The sequence below is a fragment of the Papio anubis genome, chromosome 14, assembly GCF_008728515.1.
Source record: "Papio anubis isolate 15944 chromosome 14, Panubis1.0, whole genome shotgun sequence".
Taxonomy (NCBI): domain Eukaryota; kingdom Metazoa; phylum Chordata; class Mammalia; order Primates; family Cercopithecidae; genus Papio; species Papio anubis.
In genome coordinates, this window is record NC_044989.1 from 15,097,037 (window position 1) to 15,112,902 (window position 15,866).

A 15,866-nucleotide genomic window follows, 5' to 3' on the forward strand; every position below is an offset into this window, starting at 1 on the left:
AAATTAATTAATTAAATAAATTTAATTTAAAAATTGATCCCTTAAAAGTGATATTTCAAGTGCCCAATAACTCTGTATGACTAGTGGCTACAATGATGAACAATGCTGGTATGACATGTTTCTTTCACTGAAGAAAGTTCTATTGGCAGTGCTGTCCTAGAGTCACCGCTGCAGGAGGAAGAGGCAAAAATTCCATAGGGGCAAAAATTAACATTACAACCCTCTTTGAGATAATCAGATTACTTAGTATTGAACTGAGAATACACATGCATATTAGATCCATGCTCATTAAATTAAATTTTAATATTAAAAAAAGAGTTGTGAAAATGGGGTAGTTGTATATATTCTACTCTGGGCAAAAGCTAAGTATCTTTGCCCTAATTCCATCAATAGACTCCACAACTGAAGCTTTGTACCAGAGTTCTAAAAGTAACTTAGAGCACACAAATACTAACGACTTTGTCAAGATGGATACAGCAAAAAAAAAAAAAAAAAAAAAAAAAGTTAGTGCAGCTCACTTACCACAATAGGTGTCTCCCAAAATAGTTACAAGAAAAATAAAGGACATTTTACGCTGTGAAAGTGAAGCTTACCATTCGATGGAATCTCATGAAAAACCAATCTATACAGAGAATCATCATCACATCTTAATAGCTGGGATGTCAGAAACTGGGCCACTGCCTTTGATCTAAAAAATGCTAATTCTATGTTTCTAGAAAGAGTCATGAAACGTTAAATTCCCTTGGGCAAACAGTGACCAAAAGAAGACGGGTGTCGGGGGCATACTCTTCCTCCTTCCTCTCCCAGGATGGAAGATTCTGAAACACATGTAGACTTAATTGGTACAGACAATTTTATTTGTAAGAATCTCAATGAGGAAAAGGAAAACAACAAAAATCCAACACAAAATAAGCAAGTGAATCGAACAAGTACCTCAAAAAGAGGATCTCTCCTGTACTATCTCCATCTCATTAGTAATCAGAAAAATATAAATCAGTTAATTAGATATCATTAAACATCATTAGGAAACCAACAATAGCAATGTCCTGGATTGGAGTAACCAGCAATCCTGTACATTACTTCTCAAAGTCAATCAGTAACACAAAAGAAAAGCATCTGGCATTATCTATTTAGGTTGAATTCTATACATAGTTCACAACACATATTTCCAGTGCTAGATACATGCCTGAGAGAACTGTTTGCCCACGTACACTAGAGACATATACAAACGATGACAGTCACATTATTTTTAGTCACCAAAATTGAAAACAAACCAATGTCAATCAATGTTCATATGAATAAACTGTAATATGCACACCAAAATTAATTTCTACATGGCAATAAAAATGAATAAACTACAGCTACATGCAACAGCATGAATGGATCTCACAAACATAACATTAAGTATAACTATTTCTATAAAATACAAAAATAGGTAAAACTAAACTATCATATTGAGGGTATGTATGGTACATATCAAAATTATTTAAAACAAAAACAAAAATCACAAAGATCTGGTTATCAGGACTAGTCAAGACAGTGGTGATCTCTGGAAAGGGAGAGAAAAGTTAGGAATGAAATACAGAAGGCCGGTCATGGTGGCTCACACCTGTAATCCACGCACTTTGGAAGGCTGACAAGGGCGGATCACTTAAGGTCAGGAGTTTGAGACCAACCTGGCCAACATGGTGAGACTCCATCTCAACTAAAAAGTAAACAAATTAGCCGGGTGTGGTGTGTAATCCCAGCTACTCGGGAGGCTGAGGCAGGAGAATCCCTTGAACTGGGGAGGTGGAGGCTGCAGTGAGCAGAGATCACGCCGCTGCACTCCAGCCTGGCAAAAGAGTGAGACTCCGTCGAAAAAAAAGTTGTTTAATAAGGAGAGGGTCTGGGGGATTTGGAAGGCGGTTAGGTACTGCTTCTTTACCTGTAGTTTCATGGGTGTTTTCTTTATGATAGTCTATTGAGCTGAACATTTTCTGGTATACTTTTTATATGAATGTTATATTTCACACACGCACACAAAAGCGAGAAAAGTGGTCTGCACACACATACACAAAACGCCTCTCATCCACAAGGTTAGGTGATCCCATTTTATTCCACTCTCAGCCACCTTTCAAACTCCTCTTCCTAATTTTAACTCACCTCTTGTACTGCTTTACTAGTTAATGGTGAAGCACTGATATTTTCCCCTCCTTCATGATGGATCTGGAAATTCACTCTTTGATAAAGAATCTAAAACAAGAACAGGCTATGCTGTAAAGGAGATATGTTTTTAAATTTGCTTCTCATCACAATGTAGGCTTGAAATTTAAAAAGTACTTTTAAAAAGAAAATTACCTTTTCATAATGATTAGCTTTGGTAACAGGCTTACTTCAGGACTTCACAAACAGTTTCAAAAGGATGCAATGGTTTCAGAAGTGGTGATCAAGTGTGAAAAAAACTGATATACAACGTAATGAATTGTTACAGGCGGTGTCTATGTTCCGGCCTGGAGCAACCTCAATTCTTGCCTCCTCAGAAGAATAAATTTGACTGAGGAGCATATGGCAGAAAAAGAGACCAAGGCGAGTTTTAGAGCAAGAGTGGAAGTTTATTAAAAAGCTTTACAGCAGGAATGAAAGGAAGGAAGATACACCTGGAAGAGGCCCAAGTGAGGGATTTGAAGGACAAGTGCGGGGTTTGACCTTTGGCTTAGAGCTTCATATCCTGGCATACTTCCAGGTTCTTGTGTCCCTTCTCTCCTGACTCTTCCCTTGGGGTGGGTTGTGCACACGTGCAATGGCCTGCTGGCGATGGGAGAGGAGCATGCACAGTGTGTTTACAGGAGTTGTATGCAAGCTCAGCGGCAGGGTTCTTCCCTTTTCCAGTGGAATGCCCTCACAGGTCATATGCCGGTGAAACTCTGCCATTTTGCCGCTTAGTGAACATGCTTGAGCTTACTGGGCAACTCCTGAGATCTTATCAGGAAGCGCTGATCACCAGTTTCAGGGTTTTTTTTTCTATCTATAAGGAAACTGTCTTTCCCTGGTGCCGGCTGCAACCAATTATTATTTTAGAGAGGCAGTGTGACAACTGCCTGACGCCTCTGATGGTCGCCTGACTTTCCTGGTGGGGTGGGGGGCCCTCTCCTGTCTTGCTCATGTCTGCCTGACTAGCTACCAACTGTAAGAGAATGACTATGGGATGAAAATGTGGATTCTAGAATCTCCTCATACATTTAACAGTGTTTCTCCACAGGGGCACTATCCTCTCCTATGCAGACCTATCCTGTGAATTTTAGGAAATTTAGCATCCCCCCCAACGAAAGCCCACCCCAATTCCCAATTTCCAAAGGATCCCTAAGGGAATGGTTGCTCCACTGACTTTAACCCATATGATTTCAGATATATTTTACATGACCATTTAGCATATATTTAATTCACAACACTAACTTTCCCCATTATTTTCAATAATTTCTTTCCAAATATTACTTTCTATCTTTCTCAAGGCTGTCTTGTATCCTTTCTTCCTTGCTGTTATAAAGCCAGCAACATTATGTTATATCCTAATATTTTCATGTTCCTTTTCCATAAGTGACGATCTAGTTTTCTTCCATAAATTAAAATTCTCATACTATTTTTTTTTTGATGACCACATATCTCAGATACACACACCCAACAACATGCACTTCATACAGGTTAGGATTTCCTTTGTTGAGAGCACTTACTTCTGTCTGCAGAGAGCTGCTAGCTGCCAAAAGAAGTTCAATGCTGCTAGGAGGGCAATGTGTCAAAGCAAAAGCCATGAGCTCTTGACGAGTGCCTAAGTCCTGGTAACCTTCTGATTGTCCTAACTGGCTACAAACATCCCAGCTTTTAGGATAACCTGCAAAATTGGCAAGGAAAAAAACAATGATTCCCAAAAGAAGAAGAATATTCAATCTAAGACGACAAATGCAATGGCTTCCTGCTCAGGTCTTGTTGTACCAAAGCAAAATCATAGTCATTAGTGACACATTATTTTATAAGCAGAAACAGATAAAAATCTAAGCTAGGAAAGATTAGGGTGGTTTATTATCCAGAAAGTTCAATGGTACTCCAGACAAGTGTTTCTGAAAAACTCTGTTAAATTTTAGATTAACTGACAATAAATGCAAATAATCTACTGAGATTTGATGTTCTGTGAAAAAGCAGCCATCTGAATTCAGAACACCTGACAGCCTGGTCCAACCCTGCTACTTAGCACTGGTGTGAGAGCTTTAAGAGCGAGCCAAAAGTATCACAATTCTTTTCCTACCACAAAAGGACAAGAATAACACCTTCCTCTTGGGTTGTTGAAGGAATTAAGTAACATTTGTATGTAAAAGCACATGTAAACTGCCAAGTGCTAGAAAAAAGAGACATTATGATAGATCCCCATACAGAATCACTCACTTTATAGATAAGACAGACATCTAAGGACAGTGACTGAATCACCCTCCAACTCCCAGCAGGGATTTTTTTCCTATACATTATACTTTGAATTCTTAAAATACATTTCTATTCTTATTTGAAGGAATTCCAGCCTTAGGCCTATTTGTCTAAGTACAAAATTTGTAGTACAGAATAAGTTTTTCTAAATATGAAAAGTAAAAATTAATTCAGATATTACCCTTACCGGAATAAAATAATTATAAAGCTCTCCATATGAACAATTTAGATCAGTACATTTTCACAGAGAGCCATAGTTATTCTAAATTTAATGTTGCAAAATCACTTGGTCAATATTATGGAACACAGCTCATTTATGAAAACAATTTGCTAATGCTGAAGTTGTAAAATATTGAATATTTTTTGAGAGTTTTAAATGTTTTCATAGATGTAAAGCCACAGATCCTCTCTGTAACCAAACTTAAATCAGACAACCCTGAGCCCTCTTCTCAACTAGGCCTTAACCTTGGCCCCCAGCCTTGCTAGGCTGCATACTCCAGTTTTAGCAAAAATCCTACTAAGTCAGTTTAGCCAGAATCTTCAAATTCTCAAGGGCTGATCAAATTACTCATCCCTCAGCAGTGATATCTGATCATCCTGGCCGGACTTCAGCAAGGTCCTATTAAATCATTTTAGCAAGGATCCCCCTGCCCTTGATGTCTCCTCTTAATTTTCCATCCACTGACCCTTCAGTTAGCCTGCTGGCTACAAATATCCAGCTGTCCTTGTTGTATTCAGAGTTTAGTCCAATCTCTCTCCCCTACTGCAGTGGTCTTCATACTCATCACAATAGTCCTTGCTGTTATAACAAGTGTCAGAATAAGGTTTGCTTTAACAGTACACATGCAAAAGTTACACAAATCATTAGTGCAGAACTCCATGAGTCATCATGAAGTGAAGCCCTGCATTTTAACCACTCCCTATTAATGTATTGAGAGTGGGTAGAAAGATGTGTTTGGGCCTTCACATATTCAAGCATAGCCATGGAAAGTTGGCAATTTAGTACAGAGCTCATGATAAGAAAAAAAAAAAAAAAAAAAAAAAAAAAACTCCCTATCACACTGAAGAATGTGTTCTTTAAATGAGAAATTATTCTACAATAAAATCTCATTATCCTGCAGAGACTTGAATTTGAATTTCAATATGAAGAATTTTGGAGTTGCAAAACCCTTCCCAATTTCTCAACGTCGGTTTGAAAAGCACTGCACTATCTGGCATGGTTTGGATCTGTGTCCCACCCAAACCTCATGTTGAAATGTAGTCCCCAGTGCAGGAGGTGGGGCCTTGGGGGAGGTGATTAGATCATGGGGGTGTTTCTCATGGTTTAACATCATATCCCCTTGGTGCTGTCGTTGTGATAGTTGAGTCCCTGCAAGCTCTGGTTGTTTAAGTGTGTAGTCCCTCCCTCGTCTCTCTCTTCCTTCTGCTCCAGCCAGGTAAGCCTTCTGCTCCCACTCTGCCTTCTGCCATGAGTGAAAGTTCCCCGAAGCCTTCCTGGAGGCAGATGCTGCCATGCTTCCTGTACAGCTTGCGGAACCGCGAGCCAATTAAACCTCTTTCCTTTATAAATTACCCAGTCTCAGGTATTTCTTTATAGCAGTGTGAGAACAAAATAATACAGTATCTTTAAAAAAAAATTTTTAAATGGAAATATTGACTATATAGATACAAACTAAATAATCTAAAAATTAAAATTTTCTCTTAGATAACAAACACAGGAAATAGCATTAAAATATTTTACATAAAATTATTTTTAAATTACGAGCATGTTTTTAATAGGGACTAGAAAGCAACCAAAATCTCAAATAAAATGTAATGTCTGAATCTGTTAAAATGTTTATATCAACATATAAGTAGATAGCCTATATACTTATCAGTGCTCATAAAATGTATCTCAAGCCTCAATGTGGCTGGCTTACCAATCAGGTCAATTGATTTCAGAACAGACCTTTTCCATTATTCATCACATAAAGAGGACATGAGCAAAGTATAAAATAAGCTGTCTACTCACCTGTGGCCATCAGCTCCTGACAATGCATATTGGCAGCTTTGTAGTCATGGAAGCGAAGTGCTTGCTCCACTAAAAGGACTAGAACCTGTCCCCGCCTTTCTTCTGGGTCTTCACCTGTAAGTCCAAGCAAAGGACTTAATGATTATGACAAGCAACATCAATTGATAGAAGAGCTTGTTAACACTGTCTTTCAAATTACTTCAGAAATAAAACAGAGAGAATAGATGGATTTGCAACGATGAGAGGAAAAAGTTGCTTTGACCTTTCAATCCACTTACGAAGCACAGAATTAGCCGTCAGTCTCCTAAGAGATCAATGATTAATATTAGTTCCTAATTAAAATACCCAAACCAGGAAGTCCAAAATCAGGGTAGTTTGGAGCCCTACAAAAAAGTCTTGGTATTACCAGGGTAAGGCAAGGAGAAGAAAATTTGTTTCCAAAAGAAAGCAGGTTATAAAAGGGGCTTGAAAAATAATGACCAGCAGATTAAAAGAATGGATGAAGATGATACAGCAATAAACTTCTCATATTAAAAATTCAACTACTATTTAGAAATTGGAATGCAAACGTTGTCCCGAGCACTGGCAAAGATTGTTCCTTAACAAATTCTCGTTGGGCTCCTCCGAGCCTTACTGGGCCCTGTACTTGGGCATATCCTTGAGAGCCCAATTTTAGCAAAACTTCTGCTGTCAGTTGTAGCCAGAATCCTCCACACTGGATATCTGGTCATCCCTGATATCTGATCAAATCCCTCATCCCCGCCACCAACTCCCAGATGTTATCTGGCCACCCTGGCCAGCCCTCAGGCAAGAATTTGTACCCTGTCAGGTGGTTTAACCAGAATGCCTCCTTACCCCAATGATTCTTCTTTGTAATTTTCCATCTGCCCCAACTTAGGTTCCAACATAAGTAAAATCCAACTCAATGGAAACAGTAAAATCAGAAATAACCAACTGTACTCTAACTAGGGACTACCCACATTAACTAATCAAGTATTTTCCTTGTCCACAAACACCTTATAAAATTTTCCCATCACCTCCACTCAGAAGAGCCTTGAACCACTTTGAGTTTGGTGCTGCCTGATTCATGAATTGCTGTCTGTTGAAAATAAACCCTTTAAAATTTTTATGTGCATAAGTTTACTTTTAACAAGCCCAATTTCTCTCTCTTACTGCAAAATTCCATTGCAGTAGTCCCTATATCTATAGTGCAGAGTCTCTCTTATAATTTTTTGTTTGTTTGTTTGTTTGTTTGAAGAGACAGGTCTCCCTACGTTGCACAGGCTGGTCTTAAACTCCCGGGCTCAAGTGATCCTCATGCCTCAGCCTCTCATTTAAACATGCATCAGGGATAATTTTTTCATTAACAGCACCCATGGATCTCAATCACACAGATGTATGTATATAAAAATGGGGATGAAAAATACAACTTATAATATCTTAAAGCAAGTCTTATATTAACTTTACCCTGTGTAAACAGAATCACTGTGAGATAAATAGGAATGGGATATGGCTCCCCCTTCATGTATGTTTTCTTTTTTCTTCTCTTGTCCAACTGATCACAAAACCCGCACCATGACCTTGCTGGCAATATAACCACTAACCCTGGGGCTTTAGTCATACCAAGAGAACGGCCATTCTTCAGTGCTCTCATAATGTTTGACCATGCCTTTTACTTAAAGAATTCTGGGAAATGGACAAGAAAATCTAAATATCAAACCAAGGTTGTGGAGTGTCTCTCCTGGGGAACAAAGGCTGGAAATGGATTTGCAGCCTGTTGCTACCAGCCAGACCGCCAAGTGACCCATTACCTTAGGTAATTATGGCAACCAAATTAACACCGACCTGCATACCCTACCACTCACATGCACTGCCCAGCCCAGCCGGCGTACTTTACCACAGATATCAATTCCTACTCTTTGCCTAAAAACAAAAACAACAACAAAAAATCCCTACTGTTTTTTTCAGGGAGTCTACAGAGAGTCCTTGTGCCTCTGCTGTCTCCCATGTGCTTGAGCCCAAGCCCTAAAATAAAAGCCTTGTCTGGGAAAGCTGCTTGGCCGTGTACGTGTGTGCATGTATTTATTTAAAGATGTGGTTTCTCTCTGTTGCCCGGGCTGAAGTGCAGTGGCACTACCACTGCTCACTGCAACCTCGACCTCCCAGATTCAAGAAATCCTCCCACCTCAGCCTACAGAGTCACTGGGCCTAGAGGGGACATACCACTAAACCTGGCTAACTTTTTTATTTTTTGTACAGACAGGGTCTTGCTATGTTACTCAGGTCAGTCTCGAACTCCTGGACTGAAGCAATCCTCCTGCCTCAGCCTCCCAAAGTGTTGGGATTAGAGGCGTGAACCACCACACCTGGCTTGTGTTCATTTTTATTACACAGTAAAGGAGGAGCCAAAGGAGGAGCCTGTGATCTGCAGCAACCACAACATTACTATGCTATCCAACACACTGTCTACATTAAATTAAACAATGATTTTTGATGTTTTTTCCTTCTAAAGGCTAACAGAATGAAAATAATTTGGGTCTCAAGGGATCACAGTTCTGGCATATGGGTTATTTCAAAGTGAAAATATTTGAGCTACGGAAGATGCAGAAAGAAATTCTAACTGAATTTATCTTATCTGAATAAAGCAGAGTCTCGCTAAAATAGAACTGCAGTTAAACCCCCTCCACAGGAGTTTCCTGAGAACTCAGTTGGCATACAGACTGTCAGTTAGCATCAAAAAGCCCAACAGAACCTTCCATACTTTCCCACTGAAGCCCTAGTCCCTCCCACCCCATCCCCCTTTTCATTAAGTTGGTATATAAACCTTCCTTGCTATTCAAGAGTTATTAATAACTAAGTGACTTCTGCATGCAAGTGTAAAAAAAATCTTGTTTTTCTCTTGTCTATTGTCAGTTAACTCACAGGCCCCCAACGAACCATTTGAAACAAAGTAGATGAAGGAAAAAGTTTCCTCCCAACAGGGACTTTAAACATTTTTGCTAGGTCTTTTAAAAGTATTTTCCCCTTTGAGCGTTCTTAAATGACACATCTAAAGGGGGAAAACCCTTAAACACAAAGTAAGTTTATAGTTTCACTGACAGTGCTCATCTTTTATTATCAGACTCAGTTTCCAGAGTCTAAAGATACACAAGAAAAATTTAGCTCATGTTAAAAGATCTAAAATTATTTTCCCAGAAGTATTTTTAGAAAATATTTTAAAAAATATTTTACATAAAATATAGGTTTTCGTTGCCCTTGCAACATATTCCTTTACTTTTCACTCGCTTAAAAACAATTTATTTCAATGGTAGGCTATCAGGACAAAAAAAAAATTGTGATTATCTTTTTAATAATCTTTATTATCTATTAAAATGTAAGCTTTTGGCGGACAGGGGTTGGTTCATAGTTGGATGCTCAATACCCAGCATCAAGTAATGTACATAACAGAGAGGCTCAAAAAAATACAGTCAGGAGTTGCTTAGCAAGAGGAATACATTCCATGACATGTGTCATGAGGCAATTCCATCTTGAGCAAACATCACAGAGTGCACTCACACAAACCTAGATGGCACAGCCTACTACACACCTAGGCTATATGGTACAGCTCCTAGACTACAAACCTGTACAGTATGTTTCTGTACTGAATACTATGGGCAACTGGAATGGAATGGTAAGAATTACGTGTATCTAATCACAGAAAAGGTACAGTAAAAATATTGTACAAAAGATAAAAAATGGTAACTCTGTATAGGACATTTACCATGGATGGAGTTTACAGGACTGGAAGTTGCTCTGGGTGAGTCAGTTTGTTGGGTGGTGAGTGAATGTGAAGGCCGGGGATATGACTGCACACTACTGCAGACTTTACAAATACTCTACACTGAGGCTACATGAAATTTAGTGAAAAAAAAAAAAAAAATGTCTTTCTTCAGTAATAAGTTAACTATAGGTTACCATAACTTAAAAAAACTGAACAAAACAAAAAACAGAATCTCACTGTGTCGCCTAGGCTGGAGTGTAATGGCATGATCAAGAGTTACTTAACTCACTGTAACCTCATGAACTCCTTGGTTCAAGGCAGCCTGCTGTCTCAGCATCCTAAGTAGTTAGGCCTACAAGCATGCATCATCACACCCAGGACATTTTTTATTTTTATTTTTTGTAGAGACAGGATTTCACTGTTTCTCAGGATGGTGTGGAAGTCCTGGCCTCAAGTGATTCACTTGTCTCAACCTTCCAAAGTGTTGGGATTAGAGGCCTGAGCTGAAATGTTGAACCTTTTTTTTTTTTTTTTAACTTCTTTAAACTTTTCTTGTTAAATGCTAAGACACAAATACACACATTAGTCTAGCCCAAAAACAGGGTCAGAACATCAATATCACTTTCTTCCACCTCCACATACTGTCCCATTTGGAAGGACTTCGGGGCCATAACACATGGAGCTATCATCTCCTATGATATCATTGCCTTCTGGAATCCCTCCTGGAGGACCTGCCTGAGGCTATTTTACAGTTAACTTTTTTCTTTTATGAACAGGAGTTGCACCTTTGAATATAACATAGTATAGTAAATATATAAGCCTGTAACATAGTCATTTAGTATCTTTACCAAGAATTATGTACCAACATAATTATATGTGACAAACTTACACAACTGGCTGTATAGGAAGTTTACATCTCCATCACCACAAAAAGGTGAATAATGTGTTATAACGTCTGATGTCACTAGGCGATAGGAATTTTCAGCTCTATTTTAATTTTATGGAACCACCACTGCATATGAGATCGTTGTTGACCAAAATGTCACGTACCACTGCTGTGCAGTACGACTGTAAATTCTCAATAAAACAGGCACAGAGGCCAGGCACTGTGGCTCACACCTATAATCCTAGTATTTTGGGAGGCCGAGGTGGGTGGATCACTTGAGGTCAGGAATTCAAGACCAGCCTGGCCAACATGGTGAAATCCTGTCTCTACTAAAAATACAAAAATTAGATTACAATCATGTCATCTGCAAACAGAGACAATTTGACTTCCTCTTTTCCTAATTTAATACCCTTTCTTTCTTTCTCCTGCCTGATTGCCCTGGCCAGAACTTCTAAAACTATGTTGAATAGGAATAGTGAGAGAGGGCATCCCTGTCTTGTGCTAGTTTTCAAAGGGAATGCTTCCAGTTTTTGCCCATTCAGTATGATATCAGCTGTGGGTTGATCATAAATAGCTCTTATTATTTTGAGATACGTCCCAACAATACCTAATTTATTGAGAGTTTTTAAGCACGAAGGGCTGTTGAATTTTGTCAAAGGCCTTTTCTGCATCTATTAAGATAACTATGTCATTTTTATCTTTGGTTGTGTTTATGATGGATTACATTTATTGATTTGCATATGTTGAACCAGCCTTGCATCCCAGGGATGAGGCCCACTTGATCATGGTGGATAAGCTTTTTGATGTGCTGCTGGATTTGGTTTGCCAGTACTTCATTGAGGATTTTTGCATCGATGTTCATCAGGGATATTGGTCTAAAATTCTCTTTTTATGTTGTGTCTCTGCCAGGCTTTGGTATCAGGATGATGCTGGCCTCATAAAATGAGTTAGGGAGGATTCCCTCTTTTTCTATTGATTGGAATAGTTTCAGAAGGAATAGTACCAGCTCCTCTTTGTACCTCTGGTAGAATTCGGCTGTGAATCCGTCTGGTCCTGGACTTTTTTTGGTTGGTAGGCTGTTAATTATTGCCTCAATTTCAGAGCCTGTTATTGTCACCTTCTTCCAGATTTAGTCTTGGGAGGATGTATGTGTCCAGGAATTTATCCATTTCTTCTAGATTATCTAGTTTATTTGCATAGAGGTGTTTATAGTATTTTCTGATGGTAGTTTGTATTTCTGTGGGATCAGTGGTGATATTCCCGTTATCATTTTTTATTGCGTCTATTTGATTCTTCTCTCTTTTCTTCTTTGTTAGTCTTACTAGTGGTCTATCAATTTTGTTGATCTTTTCAAAAAACCAGCTCCTGGATTTACGGATTTTTTGAAGGCTTTTTTGTGTCTCTATCTCCTTTAGTTCTGCTCTGATCTTAGTTATTTCTTGCCTTCTGCTAGCTTTTGAATGTGTTTGCTCTTGCTTCTATAGTTCTTTTAATTGTGATGTTAGGGTGTCAGTTTTAGATCTTTCCTGCTTTCTCGTGGGCATTTAGCGCTCTAAATTTCCCTCTACACACTGCTTTAAATGTGTTCCAGAGATTCTGGTACGCTGTGTCTTTGTTCTCATCAGTTTCAAAGAACACCTTTATTTCTGCCTTCATTTCATTATGTACCCAGTAGTCATTTAGGAGCAGGCTGTTCAGTTTCCATGTAGTTGAGCGGTTTTGAGCTAGGTTCTTAATCCTGAGTTCTAGTTTCATTGCACTGTGGTCGGACAGCCAGTTTATTATAATGTTCTGTTCTTATACATTTGCTGAGGAGTGCTTTACTTCCAACTATGTGGTCCATTTTGGAATAAGTGCAATGTGGTGCTGAGAAGAATGTATATTCTGTTGACTTGGCATGGAAAGTTCTGTAGATGTCTATTAGGTCCGCTTGGTGAAGAGCTGAGTTCAATTCCTGGATATCCTTGTTAACTTTCTGTCTTGTTGATCTGTCTAATGTTGACAGTGGGGTGTTAAAGTCTCCGATTATTATTGTGTGGGAGTCTAAGTCTCTTTGTAGGTTTCTAAGGACTTGCTTTATGACTCTGGGTGCTCCTATATTGGGTGCATATACATTTAGGATAGTCAGCTCTTCATCCCTTTACCAGTGTGTAATGGCCTTCTTTGTGTCTTTTGATCTTTGTGGGTTTAAAGTCTGTTTTATCAGAGACTAAGATTGCAACCCCTGCCTTTTTTTGTTTTCCATTTGCTTGGTAGATCTTCCTCCATTCCTTTATTTTGAGCCTATGTGTGTCTCTGCATGTAAGATGGGTCTCCTGAATACAGCACACTGATGGGTCTTGACTCTTTATCCAATTTGCTCAACGAAATAAAAGAGGACACAAACAAATGGAAGAATGTTCCATGCTCATGGATAGCAAGAATCAATATAGTGAAAATGGCCATACTGCCCAAGGTAATTTACAGATTCAATGCCATCCTCATCAAGCTGCCAGTGACTTTCTTCACAGAATTGGAAAAAACTACTTTAAAGTTCATATGGAACCGAAAAAGAGCCTGCATTGCCAAGACAATTCTAAACAAAAAGAACAAAGTTGGAGGCATCACCCTACCTGACTTCGAACTATACTATAAGGCTACAGTAACCAAAACAGCATGGTACTGGTACCAAAACAGAGACATAGACCAATGGAACAGAACACAGCCCTCAGAAAGAATACCACACATCTACAACCATCTGATCTTTGACAAACTTGACAAAAACAAGAAATGGGGAAAAGATTCTCTATTTAATAAATAGTGATGGGAAAACTGGCTAGCCACATGTAGAAAGCTGAAACTGGATCCCTTCCTTACACCTTATACAAAGATTAATTCAAGATGTATTAGAGACTTAAATGTTAGGCCTAAAACCATAAAAACCCTAGAAGAAAACCTAGGTAATACCATTCAGGACATAGGCATGGGCAAGGACTTCATGACTAAAATGCTAAAAGCAATGGCAACGAAAACCAAAATAGACAAATGGGATCTAGTTAAACTAAAGAGCTTCTGCACAGCAAAAGAAACTAACATCGGAGTGAACAGGCAACCTACAGAATGGGAGAAAAATTTTGCAATCTACTCATCTGACAAAGGGCTAATATTCAGAGTCTACAAAGAACTTAAACAAATTTACAAGAAAAAATCAAATAACCCCATCAAAAAGTGGGCAAAGGATATGAACAGACACTTCTCAAAAGAAGACATTTATGCAGCCAACGGACACATGAAAAAATGCTCATCATCACTGGCTATCAGAGAAATGCAAATCAAAACTACAAAGAGATACCATCTCACACCAGTTAGAATGGCAATCATTAAAAAGTCAGGAAACAACAGGTACTGGAGAGGATGTGGAGAAATAGGAATACTTTTACACTGTTGATGGGAGTGTAAATTAGTTCAACCATTGTGGAAGACAGTGTGGCAATTCCTCAAGGATCTAGAACTAGAAATACCAGCTGACCCAGCCATCTCATTACTGGGTATATACCCAAAGGATTATAAATTATGATGCTATAAAGACACATACACACATATGTTTACTGTAGCACTATTCACAATAGCAAAGACTTGGAACCAACCCAAATGTCCTACAATGATTGACTGGATTAAGAAAATGTGGCACATATACACCATGGAATACTATGCAGCCATAAAAAAGGATGAGTTCATGTCCTTTGTAGGGCCATGGATGAAGCTAGAAACCATTCTCAGTGAACTATCACAAGGACAGAAAACCAAACACCGCATGTTCTCCCTCATAGGTGGGAACTGAACAATGAGAACACTTGGACACAGGAAGGGGAACATCATACACTGGGGCCTGTTGTGGGGTGAGGGGAACAGGGAGGGATAGCATTAGGAGATACAGCTAATGTAAATGACAAGTTAATGGGTGCAGCACACCAACATGGCACATGTATACATATGTAACAAACCTGCATGTTGTGCACATGTACCTTAGAACTTAAAATATAAATAAATAAATAAAATTTAAAAAATAAAAATACAAAAATTAGCTAGGATGGTGGCGGATGCCTGTAATTCCAGCTACTTGGGAGGCTGAGGTATGAGAATTATTTGAACCCAGGAGGCAGAGGTGGCAGTGAGCCAAGATTGTGCCACCGCACTCCAGCCTGGGTGACAGAGTGAGACTCTGGCTCAAAAAAGAAAAACACGAAAATGGCATAGATTAAATTCAGAATGTCATTTTCAATTATAAGACAAATAATTCAGCTACAAAACAAATACAATGTAATTTGGATATGTAGGCTAAAAAGGACAAAATTCTAAAATATTTCATATTTTAAAGAGCCTGAAAATTATTATTATTATTTCCAGGAAATGTCCGGGCACAGTGGCTCATGCCTGTAATCCCAGCACTTTGGGAGGCCAAGGCAGGCGGATCACCTGAGGTCAGGAGTTCAAAACCAGCCTGATCAACATGGAGAAACCCCATCTCTACTAAAAATACAAAAAATTAGCCGGGTTTGGTGGCACATGCTTGTAATCCCAACTACTTGGGAGGCTGAGGCAGGAGAATCACTTGAACCCAGGAGGCGGAGGCTGCGATGAACTGAGATCATGCTATTGTACTCTAGCCTGAGAAACAGGAGTGAAACTCTGTCTCAAAACAATATATATATATATTTCCAGGAAAAAATAGAAAATATGTATAGGACCCTTGATTTTCTAAGCTATAATATGGTTTG

At 38.8% G+C, this 15,866-nt stretch overlaps 1 protein-coding gene across 3 annotated transcripts in view; it reads right to left on the reverse strand.

Moving 5' to 3' along the window:
• The window catches only part of NBAS (NBAS subunit of NRZ tethering complex), a 405,988-nt gene that overhangs the window by 167,977 nt on the left and 222,145 nt on the right, over positions 1-15,866 (reverse strand). For all 3 annotated transcript variants that reach the window (XM_021924592.2, XM_003908295.5, XM_017947297.3), the window contains 3 exons: positions 6,464-6,577; positions 3,711-3,868; positions 2,146-2,235 (listed from right to left, as the gene is read on the reverse strand). In XM_021924592.2, the coding sequence (XP_021780284.2) occupies positions 2,146-2,235; positions 3,711-3,868; positions 6,464-6,577 (362 nt within the window). The remainder of the gene's footprint in view (positions 1-2,145; positions 2,236-3,710; positions 3,869-6,463; positions 6,578-15,866) is intronic.